The sequence below is a fragment of the Harpegnathos saltator genome, unplaced genomic scaffold, assembly GCF_003227715.2.
Source record: "Harpegnathos saltator strain DR-91 unplaced genomic scaffold, Hsal_v8.6 scaffold830, whole genome shotgun sequence".
Classification (NCBI taxonomy): domain Eukaryota; kingdom Metazoa; phylum Arthropoda; class Insecta; order Hymenoptera; family Formicidae; genus Harpegnathos; species Harpegnathos saltator.
In genome coordinates this window covers 73,212-88,226 of record NW_020230683.1, presented here as the reverse complement: position 1 = coordinate 88,226, position 15,015 = coordinate 73,212, and the positions used below count along the sequence as shown (strand labels likewise).

The window sequence follows — 15,015 nt, the reverse complement described above, 5'->3', positions numbered from 1 at the left end:
TCCTCAGGATTCGCGAGTGTGTCGAACGTAAAGCCGGGTAATACCCCGCGAAGACGAGAGCGACGGGCAAGCGTGCGTCGTTTCTCTCTCGTGCACTTATCCCCGTCGCGCCGGCCGCCAGTCTGGGCGATGAAAAGCGCGTTAATTAGATCTCCACTCCCTCCCGCCCGTCCTCCGTCACGAAGGAGGAGACGCGCGCGCGCGAAAGAAGAATTATTTATAGATGCGCATTTTAATACGGTTATACCGCGGCCGTGGGGTTGCACGAGCTCCACCGGCCCGGTATCCCGGTGAAAAGCGCATACGTTTGAGGCTTCATAAATTTCCCTCACGATGCGTATAATTCCCGCGCGAGGCGGAGCGAGGCGAAATGAGACAAGGTGAGACGAGAGCGGACAAGATGTGAGCCGCAGATGTCTGCATGATATATCCCGTCGCGACATTTTTTTCGCGCCCCCTCTCGAACACGCCCGTGCCAATTGGCATTGCGAACGACACGCGAAAGTGTATACCCTCGCCGCGTATCGCCAGTTTGCCTTTGTAGCGAAATCCTAGGCCCGCCTCTTCATCGCCGGAATTTCAATCTCGGAAATATTTTCCAAGAACGGCGGAGAGTCGAGGCGGAGGCGCGCGGCGAGTGGAGGCCGCACGTTCGTTTTGTTTGCTTTTCCTGCGCCCCCTCCCTCCCCCCGTCTCTTCCCCTCCTTCCCCTCGTACTTTTTCGTCACGACGCGGCCCGCAAGCGCCGTGTAAAAGTCCCGGAGTCAAAAGAAAGGCTCGCGCGATAAGCCTCCGCGGGAACGTGGAACATCGCGAATCGGCGAGGCGCGTCCGATCAAATGCAACCTCGCGAGAGGCGCTTAAAGTCCGTGTCACACTACGGATTGAAGATCAAGGATTGCGGATTGAAGATTGAAATTTGACCAATCGGAAGAAAGCAAATCGAAACCGAAGTTCGTTGATTTGTCGTCGAAATCTAATCTTCAATCCGCAATCCTTCATCTTCAATCCGTAGTGTGACACGGGCTTAATGCTCCCTCCTCCTGCGAAGCACACTTTCAAGGCTTTCCGCGGAAACGCGGACGCACCTCTCTCCCTTATCCGTCTCGCAAGGGAAGATCCGGCAAAAGTCGGCGGAAAGTCGACTTTCGCGCGTGCGCGCGCGACTTTGAGGCTTAATAAATTTCTCTCACATTTATGTGCCGTAATAACTCATTGAGCCGCGGCCGGCGCACATAACTTCACCGCCAAAAGCTTCCATGCGGCCATTATTGGCCGCTCGGACCGCACGGTGCGCCACGGTGACGTAAATTCTCCGTATCTTCGCCATTTTTCCGGCCGACTTCCTTTGTCGCGCGGCGCATAATTTATCGCGTCGCCCGAATTTACGTAATTTATCGTACCGTTTAAATCAACCGCGAGAATCTTCGCTGCTCCCTCTTCCTTTTTCTCGCTTTCTTTCAGCTCGCAACAAACCGCGCGTAATTGCGTTATCGCGCCTAGCCTCGCGCAGCCACGCGGCCGCTCGACTCGATAAGCGCCGCGTATAATCGTGTTTCTCCTTCTCTCTCCAACGTCCGTGGCTTTATATTCAAATCCGTTGAACTCGCGCCGGAAACTCCGAACGAACAAACGAACGAACGAACGTGTATGAACGAACGTGTCGCGGAGCGAGCGAGACGGCACATTTGGGCGGGGGGGGGGGGATTGGAGGTTCCGATTCAGAAAGTATACGTTATAAAAGCTCCCCCGGCGATTTAATCGCGATATAATCCCGATGACAAAAACGAGACCATAATTTTCGCCGCTAATTAATGCGAAACTCCTAGTAGCCGCGGTGCAATTAAACGCGTACGTGCGAATATGCCAGAAACGCAGTATTAATTTGCTTCGCTTTAGCACGTTATACGTCCTGTCCTTCGCGCCGTTGTTGTTGCATCCGTAATTTATGACGTAACCAAATTTATTTCGCTCGTTATCATTTGTATGTACGAGATGAGACCTAATGAATATCGCGCGAGAAATGTAAACAATCCCTTTAGGGTGGCAATTGTCGCGGAACGAATAAGCATATGCAAATTGTCGGCCGGCATACAGTTGCGAAACACGCATTTATGCACGCCCGCCCGCACGCACGTACGCATGCGCGCGCGCGCGCGCGCGCGTGTGTGTGTGTGTGTACGACCACGAAATAATAAATCAGTAAACCATTGTAATTGCGCTGTCTTTAAATAAACACTGGCGTATCGCGCTGCTTTCGCATCCGTACACGCTCATTCGGCCTCGTTTATCGTTGTTTATCTTAAATGTACATTACGCACGTAGGTCGCGCGCGTTATCATCATCACCGGCGAATCCACCTTTTATATTAACGCCGTCGTACGGGATACACGCCGGATGAGATCGACGGCGCATCGCTATCTGCGTAACGTTCGCGTGTTTCCACCGACATGCCGACGCGCGCCGGTAAATGCGGACCATCAATTTCACTTTGTATCCAAGAGAGAGAGAGAGAGAGAGAGAGAGAGAGAGAGAGAGATTTCGGGGCGACGACCGGCCCGCTCGTCCGCCTCTCGTTATTTCATCGCTCCCTCTGCTCCCCTTCGTTCTATTGAAGGAGCAAGAAAGGAAACGGACGATTTCACCTTCACCCTCCGAACTCTTCAGCTTGTCCCGGAGATACTCGACGAAGTCCGGGCTCGTCGTTTTTCGTGCTTCTCTCCCGCAAAAGGGCGAAGAGTACCTCCGGGAACAAGCGAGATAGAGAGAGAGAGAGAGAGAGAGAGGGGGGAGAAAGACAGAGATAATTGCATCATCAGCTGTCCCTTCATCGAGATTGGAAATGTGTGCGCGACGTCCCGCGGGTGCTTAATTTTAATGACGAATTCTTCGTTCAATTTGCAATAACTTTCCCCCCCTCCCCCTCCCTCTCCCCGCCCCGGACGAGGACACGTCGATATAGATAGCCCGATAATTTCCGCAGTGTCCGCTATTTTTTTTTCCATTTTTCGCGAATCCGGTTGCCCGAGAGTAAATCGGCTTCGCCCGGAGTAAATCGGCTTCCCCGGCGGCGTCTCGCCTTCGCACACGCGGAAAGTTTCTCCGCGTTCCGGAAATAATGAGAATTACGATCACGTCTGCGGGCGACTGATTTCGAAATAAAATTCGCCCCGTTCACGCCGAGAGATTATAATAATTCACCGACACCGTTACGCAGTCCGCCCACGAAACGCTCCGCGTTTCCCCGCCCCCCCCGCTGCCGCCCCCGGCGTCTTCCCTCTTTGCGGGGCGTCCAAGTCCCGCAAAGTCCGAAAGGCGCAGACGGGGGCAATAATCCAGCCATAAGTCTCATCCCCGCCGTTATCGCCGTTATCGCGCTATCACCACTGACTATTATTCGAGCCGGGTACGCTCGATCGCGAGGAACGGCTGCGCTGCGAGAACGGTAAGAGAACGCGGCGTGTGCGTATCGACCCGTTATCTCAACTACATAAACGTAATTTCGCAATCCACCGAATTTACGTTTTTACCTGTGCGGACAGTTAGTTCGCCCCTTATCACGGGCTGCGATGAGCAAAAAGGCTGAAATATGAGCGACGTAAATTCCCGGTATTTCGTAGCGATTCTCCCGCGTGCGTGGCCGCGGAGTCGCGTCCCCCGGGAACATTACCGAATTTTCTCAAATGTTAGACCCCGGCTCTCTAGTGCGGTTTCGTCATGCCAAATTAGTGCAGTTAATGGACATGCTAATATCATCGATGTAACCGGCTTCAAAGCTTGACGTATGTTAATATTTACGTGAACACACGTGGAACGCAGCCACTGCGAGCTGGAAAAGCTGCGAATCGACGCGCCTTTCAATCACGCGTAATCGCTCGATTTTATCCGAATCAAAGGACCTTTTAAAGGGGGAATTACATGCGGAAGGTCGTTTCCAAGACTATTTCTATGATTTTTTTTTTTTAACAGAAAAGGGGAAAATCAGTGGAAATGCTTGGCATTTTCGTAGTGTATTCGTTAATGTTCAAAGTATAAAATGAATTTTAGTGAACCGCAAGAGCTGATCCAATTTGTAATTATAGATAAAAACGCAATCATCCGTTTGCGAGCTCTGTGTTTGCCGTGTCGACATAATTTCGGGCCTCTCGCTACTCTGAGACCAAAAAGTGAGAAAGATTTTTAAAATATACGGTTACCATTGTAGCCCGTACCGAAATGACGGCAGTGAAGCCAAGTTTGGGAAAATACTGACTGTGCAAAAACAAGTATCGAAAATGAAACTTTTTTCAACCTGTAATCATGTTTAAAAAAAATAAATAAAATGAAATGTAACTGTGTTCGAGGTAGGGGCGAAAACTACGTGTCTGCTGTATATTGCGAAAAATTTCAAGTTATTCGTAATTCAGTAATTTTCGCGTAATCGTGTCGGTAGCTTAAGAAGCTGGTGTTTTCAGATAAACGCGTTTAAAGTTTTATATGTATGTACTTTCCATACATATATAGATAGTAACAAATTTACTTTATACTTTGAACATCAATGAATCCCACTGCGAAAATTTCAAGTCCATTGATGCTACCGTTTCTGTTAAAAAAAATTCATAAAAATAGCCTCGGAAACGGCCTATCTCGCATGTAATTCCCTTTTCAGTGGAGACGGAGATACTTGCGAGCGCGCGTGCGCGCACACACACGTTCAGATACGTGCAACTTTTCTGCTTTTACCTCAAGCATTGTCGACAAGGTATAAACAAATGTTACTACGAATGAACACGCGTCGTAAAATCCCACGGAAAGGAAGACCTCGTCACGCGGCATGACAGATGTTATATCTAGCTTCAAAATTCGATGTCCCTTCCTTCTGATTTAAATAGACTCGCAAATAAATTCTCTCCGGGTCTTGGTAAACTTATCCCTAAGGAGGTTGCGCGAGTATCGTCGGTGAAACAAATGGGGTCGCGTCTAAGCGGACGGTCGATACCCTCGGATTTTAGCCGGCCCGACCTGTTTCCAGATCGAAACGCGCCCCCCGCGCCCTCCGCAGCTTCATAAGCAGCTGCGCCCGTGCGTCATCGCGGACGCAATTATGCATATTATTATGAGAGCAGCGCGACATTTCGCTCGAGTTCGGACGGCAAGACCCCGACGACGGGCGGCGACAAAAGCGCTCTCAAAGGAGTCGCGCGCGAGGGTTTCTTTCGAGACTCGGCCGAGGTCGCGTTTCCATTCCCATTTCGCGATCTCGCCAAACTCCTGCGACGGAAATCCGTTTAAAGAGCACGTCAGAAACGCAAAGTGCGCCCCCCGGACGTATCGCTTGGTAGCGCGAGACAAACGCATCTCTCCCGATCAATTTCCGACTAATTTGCGATCTCACGAATCCGCGTGTGCGTACGTTTGCGTCACCGCGACACTATTGTCTTCTTTCCCGCCCCCTCCTCGCGTCGCGTCACGCTGATGATTTTCAATCCCGCGCGCGCAAGAGTCAATTACGGCCGGAGAGCCAACTCGCCGGGACAAAATTCGCGAACCCAAAATCGCGCGAAATTAATATTTCATCCGACGTCATCGCCGTCATCCACCCGGGATTTTACCGGGAAGCTTCGATAAGCGCCGATTGTTATCGGCAGTCGCATGACGCGCGTTAAATTTTTAATGCAATCGAAAGTGTCGAATCAAATAACTCCGATTCTCTCTCTCTCTCTCTCTCTCTCTTTCCCATCACGTTTCCTCTCAAGCCCTCTCCTCTGTCAGCCCGATCCACTCTCACGCCCCTCAACAGGGTGACATTCTTCTCTATCCTTTTTTTTTTTCGCCACTCCTCCGACAAGTGCGCGACGCCGGAACGTTAATAGAAATTTGTAATTTCCAGGACGAGAGTCATAGGATGCCCATTTCGACGGGGGCGGCCCTTTCCCAATTGCGCTCGGAGGTGCAATTAACGTCGGCGCGCGGCAAACGAGATTTATCGGTCCTCCTAACATAATTGCTTTCAAGATGCGACCTAATGGCAATTTTTCCCGCTCGATTATGTCGCGCGAGAAGGATTGCCCGCCACTAGGCTCTCACCTGCGCGATCGGCTTCGCGTATATTGTTTCCGCGCACAAATGTCTCTCTGGGGTAATCTCATTAGCGTAATCACGCCGCGAAGCGCGCGACTCTCGCCGTTCGAACGTTCGATCCGATCAGATTAATATTTCAACGTAATCTCCCGGTACTCAAACGATACAAGTGTGGAGGTTTTTCTTTTTTCTTTTCTCTCTCTCTCTCTCTCTCTCTCTCTCTTCCTTTTCTTTCTTTACGTAGACGTCCGCTCACAACGGCGCTTCGATCATCGCGACGTTTGCGTCAAAAGCGCGAGAATCCCACGGTTTCTCGTCCTTTTAGCGCGACGTTTTTAATCACCGGCTCGTTTAGAAAGCGCCGGCACGCGCGAGCCGAGTGTCTTCCGAGTCATTCGCACGTCGCACTTCCGACACGCTCAGATGAATATTGGATGCGGAGAGCTTGGCCAAGGGAGACAGGAAGAAAGAGAAAGAGAGAGAGAGAGAGAGAGAGAGAAAGCATATCCAGTCCGCGGTCGCCTGTTCCCCCCCGTAGATCCGCGCAACGGCGTGATGTATCTTCGCGCTGTTGCATCGCGCACGTTTTAGGAGGAGCCACTTGCATGTGTCAAACGGGGCTAAAAATGTCGCGACTTTATGTTTATCAATTTCCCCGGCAGCTGTCCCCGGGCATCGATAGAATCGGTAAGCGTGAATATCCGTCCGTGGCTCCGCGCCGCGGAGGATATATCGCAACCCGATCCAATTCGGTGAAATCAACCCCTCTCGAAGCGCTCGTTCGAAGTCGCGTTGTGTCATATCGCGTCGCGGCCGAAAGTAACTCGGAAACGTTAATTCCTCCGCGCGACAATTTCCTCTTGTCATCGAATAATTTAATCGAAACTTGTACCGCGCGCAATTGTGCAATTTGAAAGCCTGTCTGGAGAATCCACCGTGCTCACCGGGCGATCGGATGTTTTCTCCGGCGTTCTTCAGCCTTTCACGCCTTCGGGCAAAGGCGAAGTGTTCTCAACAAGCCGCAGGCGAAACGCACAAATTCCCGAGTTCTCGGAGCTCAAACTTCGGGAATGGCCATTTTCGGCCATTTACGGAGGATACGCGGAGGTGTCGCGCTTGTTGTCGGCCATCGATTCGCTTAATAAGAGCGCAGGTTTTACATTCCGTGTGCAAGTTTTCACACTCCAAGATTTAACGGCAACGGGAGAGGGAGGGACGAAAAGTGGGGCTGCGGGAGAATGTGGAGAAGCTGGACGAGAAGCTAAACGGCTAAACGGAATATAATCCTATTAAGTAATTCCCAATTGTCCGCCAGAGTGTCCGCCGCCAAAGTCGCACACGAGGTGTTTTGTCCGGTTAGAGACAGTCGCAGTGGCGAGGGATGCATTCGATTGACCGTTCTCGTCGTGCTCTGCCGCAGGAACTGAACAGCCGGCACTTGGACCCCGTGGAAGTGTTTCGCGGTATACCCTACGCCGCGGCCCCGGTGGGAGACCTAAGGTTCCGCGCCCCGATCTCACCGATACCTTGGAACGGCGTCAAGCTGGCGGACACCTTCGGCACGGTGTGCCCGCAAAACTATCCGGACATCACCAATGACACCGCGGCGCTCTTGCAGATGCCGCTCGGCAGATACCAGCAGCTGAAGAAGATGATCGCCTCCCTGACGAATCAGAGCGAGGAATGCCTCTTTCTCAACTTGTACATACCCGGAAGTGGTAAGGGTGAGCGGTATGAGCATGTATCTTTTCGCATGAGAGATTCCAGTCGGAAAAGGCCCGAGAAAGGGTCGCGCTTGTCGCGAAAGAGGAAGCGACAACGTCCGAAGGAACCTCCATTGATTCTTCGCTTTCTCGCAGTAGCGCCGCGCTGATAATTAAATTTCGCGACGACACATGATGTCCCCCGAGAGGGTGGCGAAACTTCTTCTCTCTTTCTCTCTCTCTCTCTCTCTCTCTCTCTCTCTCTCTCTCTCACGCACACACGCACACACAGAGGTGAACAAGAACGCGCGATAAATAGTTTCGTAAAAAAGGAACTATGGGAAATTACGTTTCTATTGTTGGTCGAAGTAATCCGCGGCTAACGTAAAGTTCATCTCATCTCCGGCAGAATAAAAGGGATAATAAGTTTTAATGAAGATCTTTATTCCGCGGGAAGATAGTGAAGCTACTGCATATCCCGGTTAATGAAAGTTCAACCTTTGCGCGACTGCATAAATTATCTCCTTTTCGCGATTCATCGCTTATTTAAGCGGCGCGGGGTCTCGCTTAGGGGGCCTCGCAACTTGATTATCAACTCTCGATTAATCCGCGCGGATTTATTTTGGGAAAAACACCCGGGCGCCCCGCACACGCATGCGCGCACGCACACACACACAGCCACCCGTGCAAGCGCCGCTTCAAACGGACTATTAAAAAATCCTGTTATAAAAAATTAACGACGTTTGTCGGTTAAACGAAAACGTTCGCGCACTGTGAACACCGGCGGGGCGGGGCGAGGGGGAGAGGAAAAAAGATTTCGCAAACTGTTCCCCGAACAAAATTACGCGTTAACGCGTATTACAGCGCTCGCGGTGCAATCGACCGCGATTAATATCGCGCCACCGCAAAAATTACACGGCGAAGGTAACGCGTTACGTCGGGGCGTGCTGCGCGTTGCGAAGTTCCGGGGAGCTCGACGGCAACCGCTCTCTCCCCCCGAAATTTCTCAACTACATTATCTATCGGGACCGACAATTTATGCGCGTCCCTATAGTGTTACACGCGCGAGGCGCAACTTGCTTCCTAAAGTAATTAGTCCTAAAGTAATTAGTACCTTTATACCGGGGTAGTATCAGCCCGGGAGCAGCCGCACGCGTTACGTCGCACGTTGCCTGCCGCTCTCGCCGCGCGATGAAAGATAAAGGCGAATTTGCAACGTAAAGCGGCCGCCAGGCGCCCGGTATCCTCGGCTCGACTCTCTAAATTTAAAAACCGAGAGTTACGCGCGCACGAGAGAGAAAGAGACAGACAGACAGACAGACAGAGAGAGAGAGAGAGAGAGAGAGAGAGAGAGAGAGAGAAGCGCGAGCGCCAGCCAGACTGAGAGAGGAGTAACAGGTCGCGAAAAACAGGAGTGCAATGTCCGTGGGAATTCTCGCAGTGCGACCGTGAAACGACGGATAAAAGAGGGACCTCTCCCTCCGCGGGGAGCGCGGAAGTTATTCGAATCTTCGTCGGGACGATGATGATTGCGCGCCGCTGTCGGAGTGAATCTCGGCCGATTAGTAGCCGAGTCGTAAGAGAGTCAATTCTCGTCGAAACCGGGGCGAGAGGTGACGTCGTACGCGCGCGTACGGGGGCGATCGAGGAGGGATTTCGCGACGATTAGAACGCAATTAACAATCGCCATAAGAACTGCTTAATATACGATCGTGCGACACACGCCCGGGCTGATGACGTCCGTCCGCGAAGCCCCGGTCCCGTTTATCGATCGATCGCGCTCGTTCCGACGCTGTTAATCGACGGAGACGAGCTCGCGCCGCTCGCCTATCGAGCTTAATACCACTAATCGTGAGCATTTTACGCGATCGAGTAATCAAAGTAAGATCGCGGCGCGCGCGATCGAATCACCGCTGGCTGCGATTATTGCGAGCGGCTGGTATAGCGATGCAAAGCCCGCCATCCTTTCGCCGTGGTGCTTGGGGGATCGTATTTAGTCAGACGGTAATCGCGCAATGTGAATCGTGTGTGGGTGTGCGAGAGAGATGGACGTTAAGGGGACTGGAGGGTCAGATTGTTGAAAAATCGTGCTTGTTTTTGATAATATTTTGTGACGAGCTGAATAAATGTGCAAGAATAAAAATTTTAGATTTTATATCTGTACAACGTATGGAGAGTAGAAAAGTTTTGTTTATTAACAAATACTCATATAAATATAACGTCCACTTAAACTTTGAACGCGTTTTTCTCGAAATTTTGTCGTTCAACTTTTTGCAGTGATTTCTCTGAAACTCAGCTTCGTACCGATTTGAAATTTTGAAACAATAATATTTGTTCATCTGGCTCTCAGGTGAACCACAGACCACTCCGTCAAAATATTTCATTTCGAGGATATTAATTGTTTTATTAATTAATATTAGTTCAATATTAGTTTTTTAAAAGAACTGAAAAATTTGAATTTTTTCCTAATATTAGCTGCCATTTTGTTAATTTTGTCCGATTTTTTTTTTTTCTAGCGGTTCACCGGATAATAATAAGCTTTCTTAAGATTTCTAGCTAAAATTCGCTCTGATCAAACCATCGAGAGCCGAGATATTACTGCAAAAACGACAACTTGAAAAAAAAAGGAAAATATATTTCAGCCGTATACATCGTATATTTATATGAGTATTTGTTAATAAACAAAATGTTTCTACTCTTTATATGTTGCATAAATATACCTAAAGTTGTCATTCTTGCACATTTATTCAGTTTGTCACAAAATGTTATCAAAAACAAGCACGATTTTTCAGCAATCTAACTCTCCAGTCCCCTTAATTGATCACGATACCGCGCTTACCGGGATAAACGCATCGGCGACTTGTCAATCGCCGAGACGGCTGTCGAGAGAGACAACGGAATCTTTCACGCCGGGTTTTTTCTTCTGAGAAGACGGCAAAAGCGGTCGGATTTCAAAAGTGAGAAACACGCTGATTGTACTTCGGCCGTTCGAGTCGTCCCGTCAGAGCGCGACGTCCTACGATCAAAGGATTAATCTCCAGACAAGAATGTCCCGCGTGCGGAAGCTTCCTCGACGGAGAAACACGTCAGAGAGCGCCGGAGAATGCGAACGCGAAAGAGAGAGAGAGAGAGAGAGAGAGAGAGAGAGAGAGAGTTCTCGGTGACTCGTGAGAAAGATGGCCGCGCGCGCGCGCGCGCAAATCTATAAAAAACGTCGTATAATCCTGACGGTGTTATTAAAACTAGTCCTTCGTTTTAATTTACGTTTATCTCGACTTTACGCGGCTTACACGCTCGGTGTAAAATTTTACATCCGCCGTAAAAACGGCGAACACATTTGTAAAAGAAAAAAAAAAAAAAGGGGGGGGGGACGGAGAAAAAAGGAGGAGACGAATATCCGCGTTTTATCGATTGCCAAACGTGCCGAACGTTTACGACGGCTGCATCATAACGTGAATTCGCGATGCGTTCTCTCTCTTTCCCGGTCTCTCGCTCGCTCGCGCCTCTCTTTTTACGCGCACGCGAAAATTCACCGGCGTAGAATCCGCGCGTAAATAAGTGAGTTTCGCGCGCGCGCGTTCCTATGCGCCGGGCGCGCCGGCGATCGATGCGAATCTATCCCGTTGGACGAAGTTACTCTTAATAAAAGCGTCGCCCCCCGTCGCATCCGTCTTCTTCGGGGGCAAATTAGAGCCTTTGACGCTGCGGTTTTCCAGCCGAAGCTGCCCTACGTGCGACGAATCGCAATATCGCGTGTATAATAGATGCGCGTCACCGCGCGACGTGCGACTAACGCCTCGCGAATCTTTAGCGCGTATTACAAGATGCAATTAGCGGTCTTAATTGCACAGACGGAAAATATCAAGGCCGGCTAATTACCTCATATTTGCGGAGTCTACAGGAAAATGTTGGAAAATTTAAGCAGACTCGGTAGCTTCTCTCTCTCTCTCTCTCTCTCCCTCTCTGCCTCTCCCACTTTTTCCTTCTCTCTCCTTCTCTGCTCGTCTTTTTCCCTCTTTCGGGGAACGCCGAGAGTATTATAAATACCAACTCGATAAGGTTACACGGAGATAACAGTTAAAAAGACGAAGAGAGACCCGCGGGACTTCGCAATCCCGGCGTTTTACGTCTCGCGGTTTTATCCCCGGAGGATAAAGCGGGACGGCATAATGCAACGTAAGCGATAATGTCGCGCGCGGTATTACGAGGAAGCTGGATGTGTCAATGGAGGTTTATACGGATAAGAGGTTTATTCGCGGAAGAAAATGGAAGAGAGCGCGGTAAGAGTACGCCGTGTGCGCTTTCAGGATCTCGAGGACTGGAGGCGCCGTACGCGGTGATGGTGTACGTTCACGGTGAAAGTTTCGAATGGGGATCGGGTAACATGTACGACGGATCGGTCCTGGCGAGCGCCGGCCACGTCATAGTGATTACGCTCAACTATCGCCTCGGCATCTTAGGTACGTGCCATCCTTTAATCAGCCATCCTGCATGCTCGGATGCAGCGTTTTCATTAAGCGGCTCCTCTCGACGTGACATTCCGAAATCGCGTCCCGAGATATTATCTCGTTTTTTATGTTGCTGCATCTGGCCTCTCCTCTCCCTCCCCTCTCTGATTTTTGTTCGTTTCAATAAACTCGGCAAATGCAAACTTCCAGATCTCTCTATACTCAATTCAAAGATCCTTCCTCCCGTCGTGTTAATTTTTCGTAATTCGAGTTCGATTTTGCCGATCACCGATCATCGCCACCGACCGAGAAAGAGACTCTCGCATTTGGAACGTGGTGTCAAAGTGTCAAAGTGATTTCCCTCCTGTCGCGAGGAGACCACGGTGTTCCGCGTTTCGCGAAAAAGACTGTGCCGCGCGCTCACGGTTATTACGCGCGCTCGCACTCGCGAAAGTAAGTTCGTGTCATTAACCATCCGGCTATACTCCGAAATGGAGAGATAGTCAGCGAGAACAGTGTTGGCACAGCCGAGTCAATATTGAAACTTCGAGGATCTACGAATGCGTCCACGTCGCTGCACTATGAATACACCCCAAAGTCCGAAAGTGTCAATTCTGTCTATTTACATGTCAAACTGCCGCGGATTATGACTTAATGGTGTAACGAGCCTTTCCACGCTCCGCTTAACTGTCACCGCGGCCGCGGGGAGGCAGTCGCCGCGCGTCAACTTTCAATCTTCACGCTCGTCGCGTAAATATCAGAATAATAAACCGCCTAATCGCGCACACATTTTACCCGACGAATTTATCCAATGAATTCGCGCGCGCGCGCGCGCGCGCGCGGCCGCGAATTTCTTCTTTCATTCCCTCGCTCTCTCCTCGCGGAAGCCTCGAGCCGTCATCGTGCCCGAAATTCTCTTGCGGCCGCGAATTGCGACCGACATTCTCGCGGTCAAATTCACGGCCGGGATTTAAGCGAATAAACCGTTTCGCCGCATTGCAACGTCGCGAGCGGGCGAACGGGGGGGAGTTGAGGTCGAAAGGCGGACGGAGGAAAAACTTTCGAGGGTAAAGCGCGGCGGGATATTATCCGTCGGCGATACGCGAGAATACGTTGTAATCGCGAGCGCGCTTGGCGTTCTTCCAGGGTTCCTGAGGACCCGTCCGTTCCCCGACAGGACCAGCGGATCCGGCGGCAATTTGGCGCTGAAGGACATCACGATGGCGCTTCGATGGGTGCGCGAAAATATCGGAGCCTTCGGCGGCGACCCGACGCGGGTGACTATAATGGGCCACGATACCGGGGCAGCGCTGGTGAATCTGCTGTTGCTCGCGCCTTACAGCAAAGGTAGGATCAAGTGTCGCCGGCGCAATTACCGTTAATCTCCTGGCCGGATTAAACAGCCGCTCGAGAGCGCGCCGCAAACGCGCGCACTGCCAGAAAAACATATCCAGAGGATAGAAAATATCTATCCGGTACAACAGCGACGTATTTGCTCAGGCCACCGTACGCATATTTTTCCATGCGATAGGAAAAAGCTTTTATACGGAGAACGTATTTTTCTCTCGGATAAAAAGATGCATATTCCTTTAAAACGGAAGTCGCTTTGTGAAAGAAAGTAATTGCTTATTTCACTTGAGCAGAAATTGGAATTAAACAAAAATTATGAAAACATTCTTCGCACTCCACTCTCGAGTAGACACTGAGAGAAAAGTATTATGATATTTGGAACTATAATGACGTAGTAACTAAATTATAGTCCGAAATATCATATTTATCGTAAGTATTACCATAATATCGGTAATAATTACGATATAGGCATGGTATAACCAAGCATATAATATTCTTACTGAGAATTACAGTAAGTTAAACTAAAATTATTGTATGGATACAAATCCATAAAATGGTAGGTAAAGTAACTATATGAATATTAAATCTCACTATATTTGTGAATGAGAAATTAGCATATATGTGGTAAAAGTAACTAAACAATTATTTAAGACAATCATCGACTATATATTTGTGTTTATTCGACTATATTTTGCAGGTTCCACGAACTATAAAAATATATGGTTGACGCCAAAATCGACTATAAAATATAGTGAGATTATAATTTCAATTCAACTATATTTTTCTATCGGTGTGAAAGAATGCAGATCTAAGCAAATATCTTGTCGAGGGGGCATGATTATTTTCATCCCTTTTAGATGCTCCTCCCTTCGGTGTAAACTCGTGCATGCGCGCCAGTTGCAATTTGGATCGCGGTTCTTTTAACCGTTGGAAAATCCTCGTATCACTCGCTACCTCCCCCCTCCCTGCTATCGGCGGAGGAACTCGGGAGCCGAAGAGGCGCGTTCGTCCTTCAACGTGCAATTTCGAGCGGCGATCGATCGCGGCACGTACTTTCGCGAAGGTGCGTGTATCGTTCCTTTCAGCGCGCTATCGAACTCGCGTTGACAGCTTAATATCGCCATTGTGCCGGGCTTAACAGGTTGCCGGTCATTCCCGGCCGATGCATGCGCGATGGACTGATGTAATGCAAAATAAATCAATCCGATCCACGGTGTTATTATATTTATAAATGCGCGGCGAGTGATGCGCCGACGGCAGTGCCCGATATATTATTTTGTTCGACTTACTGGCCGCCGCGCCGCCACCGAGTAAGTCGATCCAATATTTACCGTTAACGCGCCAGCGTATTAATAACGTTGCTGTTTACGGCGCCAATGTGCCAATGAAAAATGCTCCGGCGCCGACCGGCCGGAAAATACTCGACGGGACTTGACGCTAACCGAGCGTGAAGA

General features: G+C 49.9%; 2 protein-coding genes across 5 annotated transcripts in view; one reads left to right on the top strand and one right to left on the bottom strand.

Annotated features, from left to right (window-relative positions):
- Positions 1 to 15,015, top strand: part of NLG-5 (neuroligin 5) — a 42,060-nt gene that overhangs the window by 5,341 nt on the left and 21,704 nt on the right. For 3 of the 4 annotated variants that reach the window (XM_025307148.1, XM_025307146.1, XM_025307147.1), the window contains exons 2-4: positions 7,481 to 7,784; positions 12,071 to 12,223; positions 13,358 to 13,558. In XM_025307148.1, the coding sequence (XP_025162933.1) occupies positions 7,679 to 7,784; positions 12,071 to 12,223; positions 13,358 to 13,558 (460 nt within the window). In that variant the 5' untranslated portion in view covers positions 7,481 to 7,678. The remainder of the gene's footprint in view (positions 1 to 7,480; positions 7,785 to 12,070; positions 12,224 to 13,357; positions 13,559 to 15,015) is intronic. The other variant, XM_011143348.2, reaches the window with a different exon arrangement.
- AP-1mu (adaptor protein complex 1, mu subunit) overlaps positions 1 to 15,015 on the bottom strand; it is a 42,219-nt gene that overhangs the window by 16,628 nt on the left and 10,576 nt on the right. The window lies entirely within an intron of this gene.